The 17,283-nt window shown below is 46.1% G+C and overlaps 1 protein-coding gene across 2 annotated transcripts in view; it reads right to left on the bottom strand.

Annotated features, from left to right (window-relative positions):
* The window catches only part of SLC12A1 (solute carrier family 12 member 1), a 46,821-nt gene that overhangs the window by 15,475 nt on the left and 14,063 nt on the right, over nt 1-17,283 (bottom strand). For both annotated transcript variants that reach the window (XM_077318149.1, XM_077318150.1), the window contains exons 9-17: nt 17,080-17,207; nt 14,766-14,850; nt 13,845-13,996; nt 12,484-12,591; nt 12,229-12,352; nt 10,219-10,320; nt 6,143-6,298; nt 3,967-4,066; nt 3,772-3,883 (exon numbers count right to left, since the gene is read on the bottom strand). In XM_077318149.1, coding sequence (XP_077174264.1) covers nt 3,772-3,883; nt 3,967-4,066; nt 6,143-6,298; nt 10,219-10,320; nt 12,229-12,352; nt 12,484-12,591; nt 13,845-13,996; nt 14,766-14,850; nt 17,080-17,207 — 1,067 coding nt within the window. The remainder of the gene's footprint in view (nt 1-3,771; nt 3,884-3,966; nt 4,067-6,142; nt 6,299-10,218; nt 10,321-12,228; nt 12,353-12,483; nt 12,592-13,844; nt 13,997-14,765; nt 14,851-17,079; nt 17,208-17,283) is intronic.

Below are 17,283 nucleotides of genomic sequence, written 5' to 3'. Positions count from 1 at the left end.
CATATATTAGGAAGGGGACTTTTGTATTATGCATCGCACAAGGATGTCAATTTTGAAGGAGTTGCCGAATGTGCTGTGCGAGGCAATGGGAAGCGCATTCGAGGGGGGGAAAGACATTTCCACAAAGGAGTCCACAGTGATTTAGCCTTTTGAAAGGATACCTGCTGTTAACGTTGCTCGTTTCCCGTCGAAAGAGGGGATGCCTGCTCACACCACTTAGGTTGTAGTCGTAACTCATAGAAACACATTTTTAACACACATGTTCTATCCACGAATGATTGGCATTATGCTGTATCCAATAAATTCATTCATTCATTCATTCATTCATTCATTCATTCATTCATTCATTCATTCATTCATTCAGCACACCTATTTACGACTGAATCGGCGACTCATAAAAATGGGGAAATAGCATCATCATGTTAACATAACGGCCCAACCTGCTACATAGTTTAATGGAAGTCTTTGGAATGAGGTGTTTGATTTAGGGTCAAGCTCACACACCTGTTTTGATACTGGAGTGGTTTGCCATTTCCTTCTCCAGTGGATCACCTTTTGTCAGAGCTCTCAGCTATGACCTGTCGGTCTTGGGTGGCCCTGCACGGCATAGCTCATAGCTTCATTGAACTACGCAAGCCCCCTTGCCACGGCAAGGCAGAGATCCTTGAAGGGGGCTGTTTTGGTATGCCATTTATGTAATGAGGCCGCCTCACTGTGGTTGCTTTTCCCAAGGGGGAGGGGGCATGGTGTTGGGTTGTGGGAGCACTCCAGTGGGTGCTGTATCACATGGCTTTGGGTGGGGTTCCAAGAGATCAATTATGTTCATGGAACAGCACCACTCAGAGCGGCAGGCAACCGGCAAACTACACATTCCATGCAAAATCCGTAATCAGCCTTCCTGATATTTTGCGTAACAGTAAAAATCAGTGCCTGAGGAGTGTAGAGAACTGGACCAGGACAGTTAACCAATTCTCCTCACACTGGCCTGACCAAAGTCACTCCCCAGAAGCAATTAGCAGTTGTCCTTCATGATCTTTTGCTCCCAGACCGAATTCAATCTCCTCTTCCTTACTTCGGTGCCCTTCTTGACCTTGTTCCCTCCCCTGTGACCTTCATTCCTCCAGCTCTATCAGCCCTCAGCCACCTAGAAGCCTTCTATTCCACATACAGCTCTGCCTTTCCTCCCCAGCTGCCCGTTATACCCAGGAGTAGCTTCCATAAACATGACAAAGTCTTTGTATCCTCCACATCAGGGGTAGTCAACCTGTGGTCCTCCAAATGTCCATGGGCTACAATTCCCACGAGCCCCTGCCAGCAAATGCTGGGGAGCAAATGCTGGCAGGGGCTCATGGGAATTGTAGTCCATGGACATCTGGAGGACCACAGGTTAACTGCTCCACATGGCGGCCACCGGGATTTTTTAAAATCAAATTTGCATGTAGAACTTCAGAACGTAATTCTCAGGTGTGCAGGCCCAATTTGGATTGGAACTCTGGTGTGCAAGGAGAACAGGTGTAAGCTTATCCTCCCTTTTTTGGGTCTGAAATAATCCCAGGGAGCTATTATTTGCCCTGTTACAGAAATGTGTACGTATTGATGGCTACATTAAGGTTTCCCCGATGGGGCTGCGTCTCCCCATTACCATTTCTTGCGAATCAGCCCCTGTTTCCTCAGTCTTTCATCAAAATCTACCTTCCCCTTGAAGCTTTTAGTATCTAATACATTATCCCTTATCTGCTAAAAACTTAAGCCAGAGCATAAGCGACTGAAGGCTCTTCCCCAGCTTGCCCTGCTCCACCTCCCCTCTCTTGGTTATCTCCTTTATGGAAGATTTTAGACGGGAAGTCCCTTGAGTCTGTATTGATGATGCTATTCAAGTCATAATGATGACTGATAAGAATCCAGTAATAGTTCTCCCTGTGCAAATTGTCCCCGAGGTACAGCAAATTCCGGATAGGCGCTATCCTTGTTGGCACACATTTTTCCCTGCACAATATAAACAGCCCTACTTTTTACATTAGGGGGGGGGGATAAAGGCAGACAAAAGGGGTTAAGTAAGCAGTCTTCATAAGCATAATGGGCACCCAATTGGCAGCACATTATATTTTTATCGCCCACCTTATTTTCCCCGTTACGCAGATCACAGAAGTTCATTGTATTACAAGTTTTATTAGCCAATAAAACTCAGCTTGGCTAAAATTTTCTAAGAAGAGAGGAAACAACCAAAATGCTTACCCCAGCACAGAAAAAAAGCTACCTTAAGTCTTGGCAGAAATAAAAATCTAACAACACTGTGTGAAAAGCAATAAGTTAAAAAAAAGAATCTTGCTGACCTGAGAGTCTTTTCGGGCCTAGTAATATCCCTAAAGGAAAACACGGTAACATTTCTGTGAACTTCACTTGTGTAGGTTAACTCTGGCAAGAGAGATCAGCTAGCCTCTGCATCAGTCTGTTCTGTAGTCCTAGAGTATTTTAGGTTTTTTAAAATTGTTGCTTCAGTCCTGTACTATTTTAGTGTTATTAAACTGAGAGATTAAAATATTCCTCCTTTCCTGCATTCTAAGATGGCCAATTAAATACAAATCCAGAGAAACACTGGAACAGTTAAAAATAACAATTTAGATAATCAAAACAGATTTGAGAACAATTCTTACAACGTGCCCTTTAGATTATAAATTCAATCCTATATTAAAGGGCAAGCTTTTGTGACCATTGTTAATCCTTAGTAAAGCACACACACACAGACACATTTCCCTGCTTCCCTCCTCTGGGAGGAGATAAACCCCTGGAAAAATTTTTATGATCATGGACCTAATTTGATGATGTATGGCTGTCTTCAGCATATGGATCAAGACAATCAACATCCTTGATTGGGACGTAGAACTGTTCCTATAGAGTTGCCTCAGGGTCAGCTCCTGGGCAGGCTCTGTTGGACAGTCGGGTATAAACTGGACCTCTCAACAGAGCCAAGCCTGCCTCTGCAGGACCAGTTCCTGGGTGGGCCTTTTTGGGCCGTCCAGTCTAAAGTGGTTGGCCCAGCAGAGCCCCAGAAGTGGCTGCAGAGACAACATCCTGCAGGATTAGCTGTTTGGCAGGCTCTGTTGGGCAGTCTGATTTCAGCTGAGCTGCCTGGCAGAGCCCCAGCCAAGCCTGAAGTTAGAGTTCTCTGTTGAGCAGTCTGGTTAAACCACGTTTCCCAGTGGAGTCTGTGGGGAGAATTCTCCCCACAAGACCTGTTTCTTGATAGCCTCAGCTGGACAATCCAGTCTAAACTGGCCATTAAAACAGCTGAAAAATGCAGGTCCACAGCTGACATATTAATTTGAAATGGCTGCCAGCCATTTCAGCCTAACAGCTGAAAGGTGCCCTGCCCACCTGTTAGGTTTAAATGGTTGCTAGCCATTTCAGTCTCACAGTTGATGGGAGCATCTTCCCTACTACTAGGCTAAAATAGCTGCCAGCCATTTAATCCCAACAATAGGGTGGTTCCGCTCATCATCTGTTAAGTTTAAATGGCTGTGAAGCATTAAGCCTGTCAGTTTTTGAAGCAAAGTGAAGGGTTTTGAAGGGTTCATTTAACCCTTCCTGGGCAATCTCCCCCCTTTCTCTGGCCATAACTAGCCACGGCCAGGAGAAAGGGGGAACCAAACTCACTGGTATGGTGCATTTGGGCTTGGTTTGGTTCAGCGTTCAGTTTGCGGGCTGCCTCGAACCAAACCTTATTTAGGTTTGTACCCATCCCTAATGCAAACTTGACTTCACGGAACCTACCGTGTATACTTCGCAGCAAATGCAGAGGCCGTTGTTCTTTGTGAACGAATGTGTGATGTCTAGCAAGGCCGGTCTTGTCATGGGCTCGCCTGTTAACACTATGCACTGAGGCCTGCAACCGCAGAAGGAGGTGGATTAAATCTGGTTATGCGTTTTGTCACAACAAATCTTTGAGCATTGCCATGGAGCCATTACCTGAAGTTCTTCACGTGATCATCCACCGTAGTCAACTCCAGAGCACTGTCAATGGCTGTAACGTAGTAGAGTGCCTGTGCAGATGATCCCCAATTTACCTCTGTTGTATCAGGAAAAACACACCAGTGCGTATTAAACCTAAACGCCTACAAAATCATTTACCTTCTTTGACAGAAGTTGACCCCCTGCACTCTGTAAGCAGTATCCATGAGAGGCGTAGAATGCTAAACAGATACATTGCATTCCGTTTTTAACATCTCTTACTAATAGACAGAACTAAGAGTAGATCACTAGTTCTGTTTTAATCATTAGTTATTTGCTAAAGTCATAGAATCAGAAGTTGCCCCTCACATTTAGTCACAAAGTCACATTTGACTGTAGTAATAAACCATGATCCTCAGAACTGTGCACTCCATCCCTCTCCCCATAATTATGCATCTCAAAACAAACCAGCCATTTATTGTTTGTTGCTATGTCAAAAATCACAAACTAAGGTTTACTCTTTTCTGTTAGATTCCTGCAATTAAGCATGAACTCCTGATTTGTAGGGAAGAGAACAAACCATAGACTGCAGTTCTGCAGTAACGGTCATTAGCCATGAAAGCATAAATTCTTACTTTCCAAAGCCTGGCCTATGAAGGAGAGGATATGTGTGAGTCCTATGTTCCTCCAGATAGATTTTTCATTTACTGTATTTTCCTTCTGCAACAGGGAGGACTAGATACATCCCCCCCCCCCCGAAAATCTGAGACCTGGCTAAATTATCTCATATCTGGGGGAAAGGGAGACATTAGAATGAGTACTGACCAGATAAATTAATTTTGCGTTTTGTATTCCGGGTAGAAAATTATTCAGATGCAAGCTATTTTGTTCTTCATTCATTTGGACGAATGTGTTTGTGCAATATGTTAAGGACGGGGTATATAGACTGGCTTCTAAAAAGAACTGAAAGAACATCTGATTTTTCCCATCCCTTTTTGTATGAGAAAGGTCAGGTTGTACTAATCATAAAAAGCTTTATTAGCAAATATGTGTTCGGAGTTGGAGAGGAGCAGTATTTCAGAAGCTGCCTTTCCCCAGAGGTTTTCCTAGCATGAGTGAGTGTACACCAGATGAAATCTGCAGCAGCCTCATGCCAAGTAACATTAAGTATCTGAGGAAGGAGTGCATAATATTGCCACTTGTTCTTAGGCAAAATTCCTGCTTTAAAAAGACTGATCTTCCACTAGAGTTGCACTAAATACACCCAGGGGAAAAGGAGGAGAATGTAGGGAGGGGACAGATTAGGGAAGAATTCAAAGGAGTAGTCTGATTGGCAGATCTGTGTAGTTACTCCTGGTGAATGGTGGTGGCAGAGAGTCCATTTTGAACTTCAAAAGTAGCACATGGGGGTAAGAAGTAAAAAAACTCTGCAGCTTTTCTCATCTGTTTTACCATTGAGAAACCTGTGAAACATTCTTCAGGCTTCGAGAAACCCCAGAAGTGGTACGATCATGCAGAATGTGGTTGGGAAGCAGAGCTGGGTGCACGCCCACCCAGGGCTCCCCCCCTTCTCCTCTCCTTCAGACCAATCATTGGCCATTTTGGAGGTGGTAGGTGGGTCAACATGGCCATTTATGGTCATATCACCCAATAAATGTTTAACAAATTTTAAATATATCTAAAAAATTGATTAACTCCCACCCATTCGGGAAACCCTTCCATGGCCATCAAGAAACCCCAGGGTTTCACGAAACCCTGCTTGAGAAAGCTAGTTCTACAGTTTAAGCCTTGCAATTGATTTCTGTTTGAGCCACGCTTAGCTCTGGCCACAGAATGTTAACCTGAATGTCTATTTGCCCAGTGTTTAATAACACAGTAACAGAATGCCTTTTCAAAGCAGGACATGGTGGGTGCTCATGACAGTACCAGCATTGACCCACCTCTGATGCGGCCACTGGAGAAAACACCCCTAATGTTTTGTTGGACTCTTGTGGCCTTTGAGCGGAAAGAAGCATTTTGTCATCTATTTGCTCACATATCTGTACCATAATTATAATTATTATATAATAATAATATAAATAAGTATCACAGACTTCCCAACTTTTGTCTGGGTGAGTCAGAACATCCCCTAACAGACGATCCCGCAGAAGATGGGCGCCTTTGTATCCTCTGCCGAGTCGGTGCCTCGCCTTACCCGGCTTCTTGTAGGTCACGTAAATATAGAGAAAGAGCTCGATGGCGTACGTGATGAGAGCAGCCCACCAGTTGATGACAAACATGACCCCGCAGCACAGCATGGCTCCAAAAAGGGAGACCCACATGTTGTAATACCTGAAAGCGGGTCTCCAACCTGCGGAAGGCCAAAGGGGGTTAAATCAGCTGTTAGGAAGAACAAGGAGGTTGAGACTACACAATGAGAATTTAACACTGGCAGTCTTCAAGCAAAGGTTGGATACACAGTTTTCTTGGATGCTTTAGGATGCTTAGGGCTGATCCTGCATTGAGCAGGGGGTTGGACTAGATGGCCTGTATGGCCCCTTCCAACTCTATGATTCTATGATTCTAACACTCTTATTTTAGCCAGTCTCTCATATATTATGCTCTCAACACAACTACGTGTGAAAGCACTGAGACATGGCATTTCCTGGCTTATGTCTCTCTGGCTGTTTGCAGGCAATGGTTTACCAGAGATGTCATTGGCCTGTGATATATAATTCCCCCCCACACACAATCTTGCCACAGTATTTGGTTCTGAAGTACTACAGATAGCTGAAGCTCATCCCTAGATTTGTGTGAACATTGCTGCTGTTGCACTGACAACATATGTATGTTTTGTGCTGATCATTGCAAGCACCAGCTCGAAGACTAAGACATACATGCTATATATGATAGCATGTTCTGATAATTTATTATTATTATTATTATTCATTTGATTGATTGCCCGGCATTCCCTGACAGCTTGTGGCGGGTTGCATACGTCTGAATAAAAACCCCATAAAGATACAGCGGAAAAACAAAACCCTCCCTGTTCTCAGTCCCCCCCAGTAACATCTCATAGAGGGGTGGGAGGGAGGAGATGTAGATGTCACTTGCAAGCACCACTCATACCACTCTTCTGGAAGGGGGGGCCATGAAGATCTCCCTGGCCGTACTGGCCTCAACCATAGACCTGGTGGAAGAGCTCCGTTTTGCAGGCCCTGCGGAACACTGAAAGCTCCTGCAGGATCCGCAGCTCTTCCGGGAGCTCATTCCACCAGGTAGGAGCCAGGACCAAAAAGGCCCTGGCCCTGGTTGAGGCCAGGTGAGCTTCTCTAGGGCCAAGAACAACCAACAAGTTGGTACCTGCAGAGCGTAAAGCCCTGCGGGGGGCATAAGGCGACAGACGTCCCTCAGATATGCGGGTCTCAGGCAAAACATTCACCTTGTCCTGGATGTCGCGCACAACACTCCCTCTCCAGCATGATGGAACGTAATTTTCGTTTTACGGAGGAAACCAGATGCAGGATAAATCATTCCCCTTTAAGCAAGCACCCCCCCCCGCTTTCTTTCTCACATTTCTACAAGCACTAGCCGTTAAAGGTCAAAGCAGATGTGATGGAGATTAAATATCCCAGTCAGCCATTTGCAGACAAATTACAGCTTCAGTTTTGGGTTGGGCCCCCATGGGAGAAATATAGTGGGTTGTGTTTTGGTTTTGCTAATAGCAAACGAGGCGGCTATTCGGTCGTTGGTGTTCTGAAACAAGAAGGCATCCTTTGCCTGCCTCTCAAACAGGCCGTAACAGCACCGCGAAACCAGTTTTAACTTGTGGACCAGGGTGGGGGAAATGCAACCAACTAACCACTTACCCCAACTTCACATGACCCTGATCCAACCTTGGAACCCTAAAGGTAAAGGTAAAGCACCGGGCCATGTCTGACCCTTGGGGTGACGCCCTCTAGCGTTTTCATGGCAGACTCAATACGGGGTGGTTTGCCAGTGCCTTCCCCAGTCATTACCATTTACCCCCCAGCAAGCTGGGTACTCATTTGACCAACCTCTGAGTCAACCTTGAGCCGGCTGCTGGGATTGAACTCCCAGCCTCATGGGCAGAGCTTTCAGGCTGCATGTCTGCTGCCTTACCACTCTGCGCCACAAGAGGCTCTTGGAACCCTACACGTCTATAAACCACGCTGCAAAGCTGCTGGGAATGTCCGGTCATGAGTCTCCCAATAGCTCAGCAAACCAAAAAGGGAAAAAGCGGCAGATGATAGGTAACCGGTTTGTTGTCATACAAAGTCCTTAAGCATTTCACTGTGCAGGCTTCGTCAAGGAGGATCAGAAAGGTCCAGCACAAGGTGAATTCTCTGATCCTCCTCATGCAGCTGTCATGGCGAAATGCGTAGGGGCTTTGTATAATAAACCAGTCACCTGTCACCTGGTATTTTTTCCCCTTTTGGGTTTGGTGGCCCAATGCTGGGTGTAGCCAGTTTTTCTTTCTCCCAATCTCTCTCCTGTTCCCTGCCCTGTTGATCTTTGTCGAATGCTCAAAGAGAACGGATTCCTGGAAGTTTCGTTTTTTAAGAGCGCTGGAACTATACAAGAAGGAGCTTGGCAGTAGTAACGTGGCTCGTCCTAGCAAGAAAAGAGTGGTGATTTTTTTTTCTTGTCTCACAGCTATTCCATTTATGAACTGAATGGGACTGAGCAGCCAAAATTTGTCGAAGAAGAAATTAGTATAGCTTTGCCTGGAATATTAAGTAATTACAGCATCCTAAACCATACACGTACAAAGTGTATTGAGTAATTGGTACTGAAGTCCCTGCCAGTGCGTATCTAATTTGCAATGGTGAAGCTACACAGATAGTTAGGGGGAGTCGTTTTCTTTTTAAACTTGCCCCTGGGCTCAGGCAGTTGCAGGAAATTGTACAACCGACGTTTATATATATATATGTGTATTTATGTCACCACTATGTTTTCTTCCACACTGGAAATAATAGGTCTGTTTCTCTTCTGTTGAAATAAATATCTCCATGCGTGTGATGAGTGTTTGTTTTCAGTCAGAGGAAATTGCCTCTACCACAGATAAAATAGGTTTGCAGGCTTCAGTTGGTTAGGCAGTGGGGTCGCAGTGGGTGAGTGCAGGCCAAGCTATACTTAAAGTAAAGGTATCCCCTGTGCAAGCACTGGGTCATGTCTGACCCTTGGGGTGACGCCCTCTGGCGTTTTCATGGCAGACTCAATACGGGGTGGTTTGCCAGTGCCTTCCCCAGTCATTACCGTTTACCCCCCAGCAAGCTGGGTACTCATTTTACCAACCTCGGAAGGATGGAAGGCTGAGTCAACCTTGAGCCGGCTGCTGGGATATACTTAGCTTCTGTTTTTTTTGCAGTCCATTTCTGTAGTTAGAAAATGTGAGCCACTGGCTTTTCCTTCTAGGAACTCATGCAATTTTTGGTCTTTGTTTATGAGCTCATACTTTTTGCGGGATTTCGAAATGGCACTAGTACTGAAATCTGGTAATATCATAGAATCACAGAATCACAGAATCATAGAGTTGGAAGGGGCCATACAGGCCATCTAGTCCAACCCCCTGCTCAATGCAGGATCAGCCCAAAGCATCCCAAATATGGATATTATAGAAGTGTGGTTGACTTACAAGGCTGACCATTCATTAGCTAAATGTTTTTAAATCAGGTAACCAAAGAGGAAGGAGAGAAAGAATTCAAAAGTCTAAATGGTCTGCGGGTCCAATTCCACCCTTGTTAGGCCTCCACAACATCACCAACTCAAGCACACCCCACCTCCCATGTATGCTGGCCCTGTAGGGCCTTGGACTGCAGTGGATGGACGTGAGGGTCATTTTTAGGGTGTTGTAGTTTTGAAGATATTTTGCATTTCTTCTCTCATGCTTTTGAGGCTTGAAAAGTCTTTAAGAAGCATGCGGGTGAAAGGGGGGGGGGATTATCAAGCATCCAACATCTAAACATCCGGAAGAAGTTTCTGACAGCTAGAGTGGTTCCTCAGTGGAACAGGCTTCCTCAGAAGGTGGTGGGTTCTCCATCTTTGGAAGTTTTTCATCAGACACTAGATAGCCATCTGATGGAAAGGCTGATTCTGTGAAGGCTCAAGGAGGTGGCAGGGTACAGTGGATGAGCGATTGGGATGTGAATGTCCTGCATAGTGCAGGGGGTTGGACTAGATGGCCCAGGAGGTCCCTTCCAACTCTGTGATTCTATGGTTCTATAACATGCCTGGTGGGTATTACGTGCAGCCCTCCCATAGACTCACCTGGAGATTTTGCATATGATGCATGGAAACAAGAGAAATTGATAAGGGCATATGAAGCTAAGAAGAAATTGGAGATGATGGGAGCGATGGTGTTCAGCTCAGCTGCAGGATTAAAAGAAATAATTAAACATCGTTCAACAGAGTAAAAAAGACAAAAACAGGAGGATATTTTTTAAAGAACCACTCAAGCAGCTATCTTCAAATTAGCAGACAAACGGTCTTATACATTTTTTTGCAGAAATTAGAAGATTTCATAGCTACATGAACAAAGATATATGTGTTTCAGCTTTCTTGGCCAAGTTTTCTGATAGGCATGGCTTTTCTGATATGTTTTAGCTTTGGACTGAATTTGTGCTTTATACTGTTGGCTATGGAATGTATACGGCTGCCCCTGAGCATTATTTGCCCATTTCACATATATGTTAGATAACGCATTTCCGATGCACTTAAGAAGTAGATTTTCTTGTTTTGTTCAGGCAAACCGAGCTGAAAAATCACTCTGAAAGGGCATTATCTTATGTATGTGGAATGGAAGCAACAACAACAAAAAAAAGACAAGGTAAGAGAAATTCAGGCTACCATCTACGCTCTACTACATAAATAGCTGTTCCTGGAAATTAGGAACAGTATAATTGAGTATAAAAGAGCCCCTTGTGGCACAGGGTGGTAAGGCAGCAGACATGCAGTCTGAAGCTCTGCCCATGAGGCTGAGAGGTCAACCCCAGCAGCCGGCTCAAGGTTGACTCAGCCTTCCATCCTTCCGAGGTCGGTAAAATGAGTACCCAGCTCTCTCAGCCTCACCTCCCTCACAGGGTGTCTGTTGTGGGGAGAGGAAAAGAAAGGTGATTGTAAACCGCTTTGAGACTCCTTCGGGTAGAGAAAAGCAGCATATAAGAACCAACTCTTCTTCTTCTAGTACAAAAAAATTGTCCTGTTTTTCCCTGGACATGAGGTCACTTGGCAGTGGTGGCCAAGAAGGGAACTAGATGCCAGTTTAGAAACTGCTGCTATGGTATGTCCTCGTGGCTAGATGGAGCTTTTATCATGAGATACCCTTCCAGTGAAGCCTTTAAGTTATGAATTCTTAAGTTGCCATAAGTCAGAAGCAGCTTGATGGCCCTTGACACAACAAAACATTCACCTGCATTCCTCAGCTACATGAGCACGGTACTTCTACTGAGAAACACCAAGAGGCACTTACCAATGCTTGGTACTACTGTGAGATGTCTAGACACTCAGGGCGTTGGGATTTGTTGAGTCCTGCAGTAGCCAGGCAGCTGTTGTATGTGGAATTAAAATGCCCTGCAGCAGCACGTGCAAGTCTCCCACTAGCTAAGCCCACAGAGGTGATGTTGGTTACTACACAGTCACACTGCATCCAAGAAATTTGTTTGTGTGCATGGGGATGGATTGATATGTATATTGCATGCATGCTCTTGTGGAGCTACAGGAATGGACATAAGAATAGCAAGGACTGTAGCATAACCTTAAGTCTCAGTTCAAAACTAACGGGTGGCCATAACAGTCCTATCCTGGTTGTTTCTTTTGGCTCTGATTAACAGCTTGAAAATAAAGCCTCTTGTGGCGCAGAGTGGTAAGGCAGCAGACATGCAGTCTGAAAGCTCTGCCCATGAGGCTGGGAGTTCGATCCCAGCAGCCGGCTCGAGGTTGACTCAGCCTTCCATCCTTCCGAGGTCGGTAAAATGAGCACCCAGCTTGCTGGGGGGTAAACGGTAATAACTGGGGAAGGCACTGGCAAACCACCCTGTATTGAGTCTGCCATGAAAACACTAGAGGGCGTCACCCCAAGGGTCAGACATGACCCGGTGCTTGCACAGGGGATACCTTTACCTTTACCTAACAGCTTTAAAAGAGTTGCATTTGTCATCAGTGTCAGCAAAAAGTGTATTTCCTGTTTGTAATGGCAATTTTTTCTGAAGCTTGAGGAATGGCTTAATTGGGGGGAGGAGGGGCTAGAGGGAGAATTTGAAAAGCTGTCTGAATACTCACCAATTAAAATAAAGGCCATGGCAATGAGGAAAGTTAGGATGTAACCTCTGATGGGTTCGTTGTTTTTCCCGTATCCTTTGGCAAAGAAGTGGAGGGCTCGGTAGATATTGTCCTTGCAGAGGGCCTGTTGAAAGAGCAGAACTGCTTTCAGAAATGCAGGGTTTGCAAGTATGTTACTCCAGTCCATGTAATCCAGGGAACGTGCAGTTCAACAGGAAAAATACAGAATGAGGACCGTTGTCCCTTTGGATGTACCTGGAAAACCTTGGGTGCGCTGACAAGTGAGGCTAACGCTGACGAAAGAGTAGCAGAAAATATTCCTGCGGTGATTAAGGGACCAAATCCAGAAACCATGCTCATAACCTTTGCGGGAGGGGGGAAAAACAAGAGGCAGCCGTGAAGCTCAGGTGATTCTCGGTACAAACAGAATCATAAATCCCCCACGCTTGCCGCACTGAATCACAATAATGCTGATAATACTATGCACTACCATTTGTCACCTCTTCTCTATTTATCCTTTCTGTCACCTATTAAAAACCTCCTGAACAGCTGTGCTTTGGCCACAGCAGGCTCCTTTTGCTGTTAGGAAAACAAGACGCTGCTGCTGTTGCAGGGAACTAGTCTGTAATTGAATCCTGTCCCGTCCCCACTGGAGTCAGAAGGATAGCTCCTGTATTTCCTTGGCAAGGCGTGTCATTAAGAACAGGGTGCCAAAAGAAGCAGTGAATTGGATTTTAAATGGCAGTAATCCACGTACCTCCCCAAAGGGAAATTCGTACATGGAATAGTCTCCTAGATAGATAGATGGATGGATGGATGGATGGATGGATGGATGGATGGATGGATGGATGGAGTATTAGTTCCTTCTGTATTAGTTCTCTGCTTATGATGGGGAGGGCTTCCCTGTAGAGGAGCATTAAAACTTTGGCGCTCTCCTTTGCTGCTATCTCCTCAATCCCACCTCATTCTGTAGGCCAAACCTGAGAGGCAGAGAGTAGTTCTCATCCCCACCCAACCCTTTCTTCATTAGGTCATGCTTATCAGCCAATTCATCTTCCAAATTGAGAGCCAGCTTGGTGGAGTGGTTAGGAGTGCAGACTTCTGATCTGGCAAGCCGGGTTTGATTCTGCGCTCCCCCACATGCAACCAGCTGGGTGACCTTGGGCTCACCACGGCACTGATAAAACTGTTCTGACCAGGCAGTGATATCAGGGCTCTCTCAGCCTCACCCACCTCACAGGGTGTCTGTTGTGGGGAGAGGAAAGGGAAGGCGACTGTAAGCCCCTTTGAGCCTCCTCTGGGTAGAGAAAAGCGGCATATAAGAACCAACTCTTCTTCTTCTTCAAAAAGACTTGAATAAAGCCTTGCTTCTTGGCCTTTTGGATGAGGTCATATCAGGGTGACTGACCCAGTCGCTCTATCAAAACCTATCTGCATGGATCATATATCTCCGCTGGCCATTTAGTAGAGCTCCCGAAAAGATCCCCAACCAACCCAGGCTACCGCTTGCTTGTGGCGAGTCTATTAGAGTTAGTTATTACATACAGTGCCTCTTCCGCTCATTTGTACACCACACATATGATTACACAAATTGCATAATTAGAGCTCTTTTGAACCTGGAAATTATTCATCAGCCCATAACCACATGTCTGCGTTTTACAGCTGGAGAAATCGTAGCCCAGGGCACACGCAGATGATCCATTGCAATGCGTTCCAGAGACAACGGTGTCATTAACGTTCCCTGTAGCATCACGTACGACACTCGCAGCTGGGGAAACAACAACGGCAGACTATTAGTTCAGTTCCTCGTGACAAGAGGCAGATATTCTCACAGTACCCCCATCCTCTTAGGCTCGCTATGTATCTGTCAGTATTTCCACTCCTGTACTCTTGGCATGGAGGCGTTTTCTCCCTTCTCAAACCATTCATGATGGTTCTGGGCTTTGCATTTAACCTCCCGTATAGGTCGCAGCCTCGGATATGAACGAAACGCACAAAAGGTTCATCTCCAGATGCATTTCTCTAATCAGGGAAGTCGGCAGGGTCTGAAAGATGCAGCAGGGATCAACGAAAGCCTTTAAGGGCCTGTTCAGCGATTCAGGGCTTGACATAAATCTTCTGGGTTGGCTGGTTGCGAGGACAAGGGGACCGCTTTGCCCGGGCTACAGAACAGCCTCTGGCTCCAGCGTGAGCTTTCTGCTCCAGCCGGGATCTTGAGTTGGCAGTTGTCTTTCTGGATTTGGATGCAGCCAGCCCTGACCCTGAATGCTAGCCAGCCGGTCTGTCTGACCTGGAGGGAAAAAAACCCTTTCCTGGTTCCAAAAACAGTGATTCATTAAGCCTCTGAGACAGAAGAGCAACCCCTGCCTTGTCAAATGGCCTAGTGTGCATTTCACCCCAACGGCAACAAGGGAAGAAGAAGAAGAAGAAGGAGAAAAAGAAGAAGAAGAAGAAGAAGAAGAAGAAGAAGAAAGAGGAAGAAGAAGAAGAAAGAGGAAGAAGAAGAACTGTAACACGAACGTCTGCTTCTTCCTCACCTGCGCAGATGGCGACAGCGACGTAAGCAACAGTTGTTATCAGTATGGCCAGCATGGTTCCTTTGGGTATAGCGCCTTGTGGGTCCTGGAACGCAATAAAGGAAAAGGCTATAGTGAAATCTTCCTTCTTTTAATATGAGGAAAAGGCTGCTCATCCTCTGCGTTTTCACATCCCCATACAGATCTGGAGCAGAAGGCTCTTCACAATTGTGTTTTAAACCAGTGGTCCCCAACCCCTGGTCCGGGGACCGGTACCAGTCCATGGATCAGTCGGTAGCGGGCCGCGGCTCCTCCTCGTCCTCTTCCCCAGCTGCTGCCCCGGGGGCTGCCCTGCCACTCTGCCACCGGCTCACCTTTGGTGCTCTCCAGTGGCTGCCATGGGGCTGGGGTTCCCCCTTGTTGTGGCATTGTGCAGCTGCTGCTGGCAGCGCCCCCCAGTGGGCGGCGGGAAGTCAGGGGCACCTGCGGGAAAGCAAGTGGAGCAGGGGCTCCAGGCAGTGGCGACGATCCACAGCAAAAGACTACCCCCCCTCCCGGCCCTTAGTAAAATTGTCAAGCGTTGATTGGTCCCCGGTGATAAAAAGGTTGGGGACCACTGTTTTAAACTTCCTTGTCCTTCTGGGAGTATGGCGCAAAGTTTGAAAGTGTCTAGACCATCGGGTACTTTTGTGTGTTGCTTTGCATGGGTGATTTTTATAGGCTACGCCGTGTGAAGTTTGTTGAAATAATAAAACCGACACAGCCCATTAAAAAATTCCACTTAAAAAAAGTCATATTATAGATAAAAGGGTGTGGCCTCACTTACTGAACATTGCTGGGAAACGGGCCCTGATCTGACGAAATGTCAAAAAGCAGGAGTGTGGAGGCACAAAGGTGACATTTAGAATTCCGTCAGGAGTTTTGCTCCCAAAGGCTGTTAATGTTACTAACTGCATGACTTTACTGCAAAGGTTATGAACGCTGTATTTTTCTTTATGAGGCTTGCAGCATTTGGAGTCGTGTTAGCATGTGACCGCGCCTGTATCCTTCATCCTTTAATACATAACCTCGGAAATGTCACCCTCTAGGCTAGAGGTTCAAATTCGAGAATACAAATAGAAAGAATCACACTTGGAACCAAATGTTCCAATTTGTGCCAGCAAGGGGTTTTCTTGGCTGCTTTTTAAAAGGCTGTCCAGAAAAGATTGGCGCAGGACTCCAGATTTCTCGCCAAAATCTGAACTCGGTCTTACACTTAAATTCATATTCAGTTCTGGGATACGTACGATCCGGTGTTTACACAGGAACCACCGATCACACCTGACCCCTACCGGGTGGAATGAACTCCCGGACAAGCTGTTGCAGCCTGCCACATTCCCACTGTGGAAAAGGCATGACAAGTTGGGGGAATGAGCAAGGCAAACGAACCTGTCATAACCCTACCAGAACTGGGCCCAGGGAAACCATCAGGACTGATTCCTCTGCCTAACCCAACCCATTTTAGAGAAGACGGTGCATTTCCTTCTCCCCCTCCGACTGTAAGTTTCACTCTCGCCATGTGGACACTTTTTAATGAATTAGCAAAGCTGTAGTAATAGGAATTACGTTGCTCATTTCCATGAGCAGTACCCTGATAACGAGTCCATTAATCCTGCGCTACCAGAGTTATTGGTGGCCTTTTAACATTTCATAGTCTGTTTCTATAAGATAAATTTTGCCCAGCCAGCTCTGTTCCGGCAGATTATGCAAGTGGGGAATTCGCTAGGGGCCTGTCTTCATACGATTGTGATAGAGCACCGTGCAGCCCCTCAATCTGCAGGCGGCGATCGGATTGTGCAAGAGCTCGTGCAAGAATTTGCACCTGCAGAGCGGAGGAGCTACTACGGATTGTGATGCATGGACCGTTTATGCACTGGAGGTTTCATGCTTGGCTGCAGGCTGGAGTTTTAGTCATGGCAGGTTGCCCCACCTCTTCTTGCACCCACATGAGGGAGCATTTGACCTGGTGCACCTCATCCGCCCCTGATTTGTGTTCCTGCATGGAACCTGGGTCAGTGAAGTTCCCAGTGCATAAACGGTCATAGTGTGAACTTCTTTTTGAAATGTCCTAGGCAATATTTTCCTTGGAGCCATGGTTCTTTGGTTCCCATGACCAGTTTGAAAGACCATGACTGTCACGATTCAGTTTCACTTATTAGGCATTGCCTCTGTTATGCTAATAAAACATTTACACCTTGTCCTCTGAAAGAACTTTACAACGGCTCGCTTTCTATTCCGGCCACGTTAAGGTGTAACATTGGAAAGACGCATTCGGTCGGTCATCGGAAAGACGCACCTCCAGGTCTCCAGAGATGTTGGCCCCAGCAAGGATTCCGGTGGCCGCTGGGAAGAAAATGGCAAACACCGAAAAAAAACCTTCTCCCTCTCTGAAATCTGGCCCAAAGTTTTCGGCGAAGATCGAGGCTGCAAAAGAAAGGGGCATTGATGGAACACCGAACGGCGGTGATTGATGCTTTCAATCTTTCAGAGCCACGCCGTC

This window comes from Paroedura picta, chromosome 18 (genome assembly GCF_049243985.1).
Source record: "Paroedura picta isolate Pp20150507F chromosome 18, Ppicta_v3.0, whole genome shotgun sequence".
NCBI lineage: Eukaryota > Metazoa > Chordata > Lepidosauria > Squamata > Gekkonidae > Paroedura > Paroedura picta.
The sequence above is the reverse complement of the archived record's forward strand: the minus strand, read 5'-3'. Positions and strand labels throughout refer to the sequence as shown.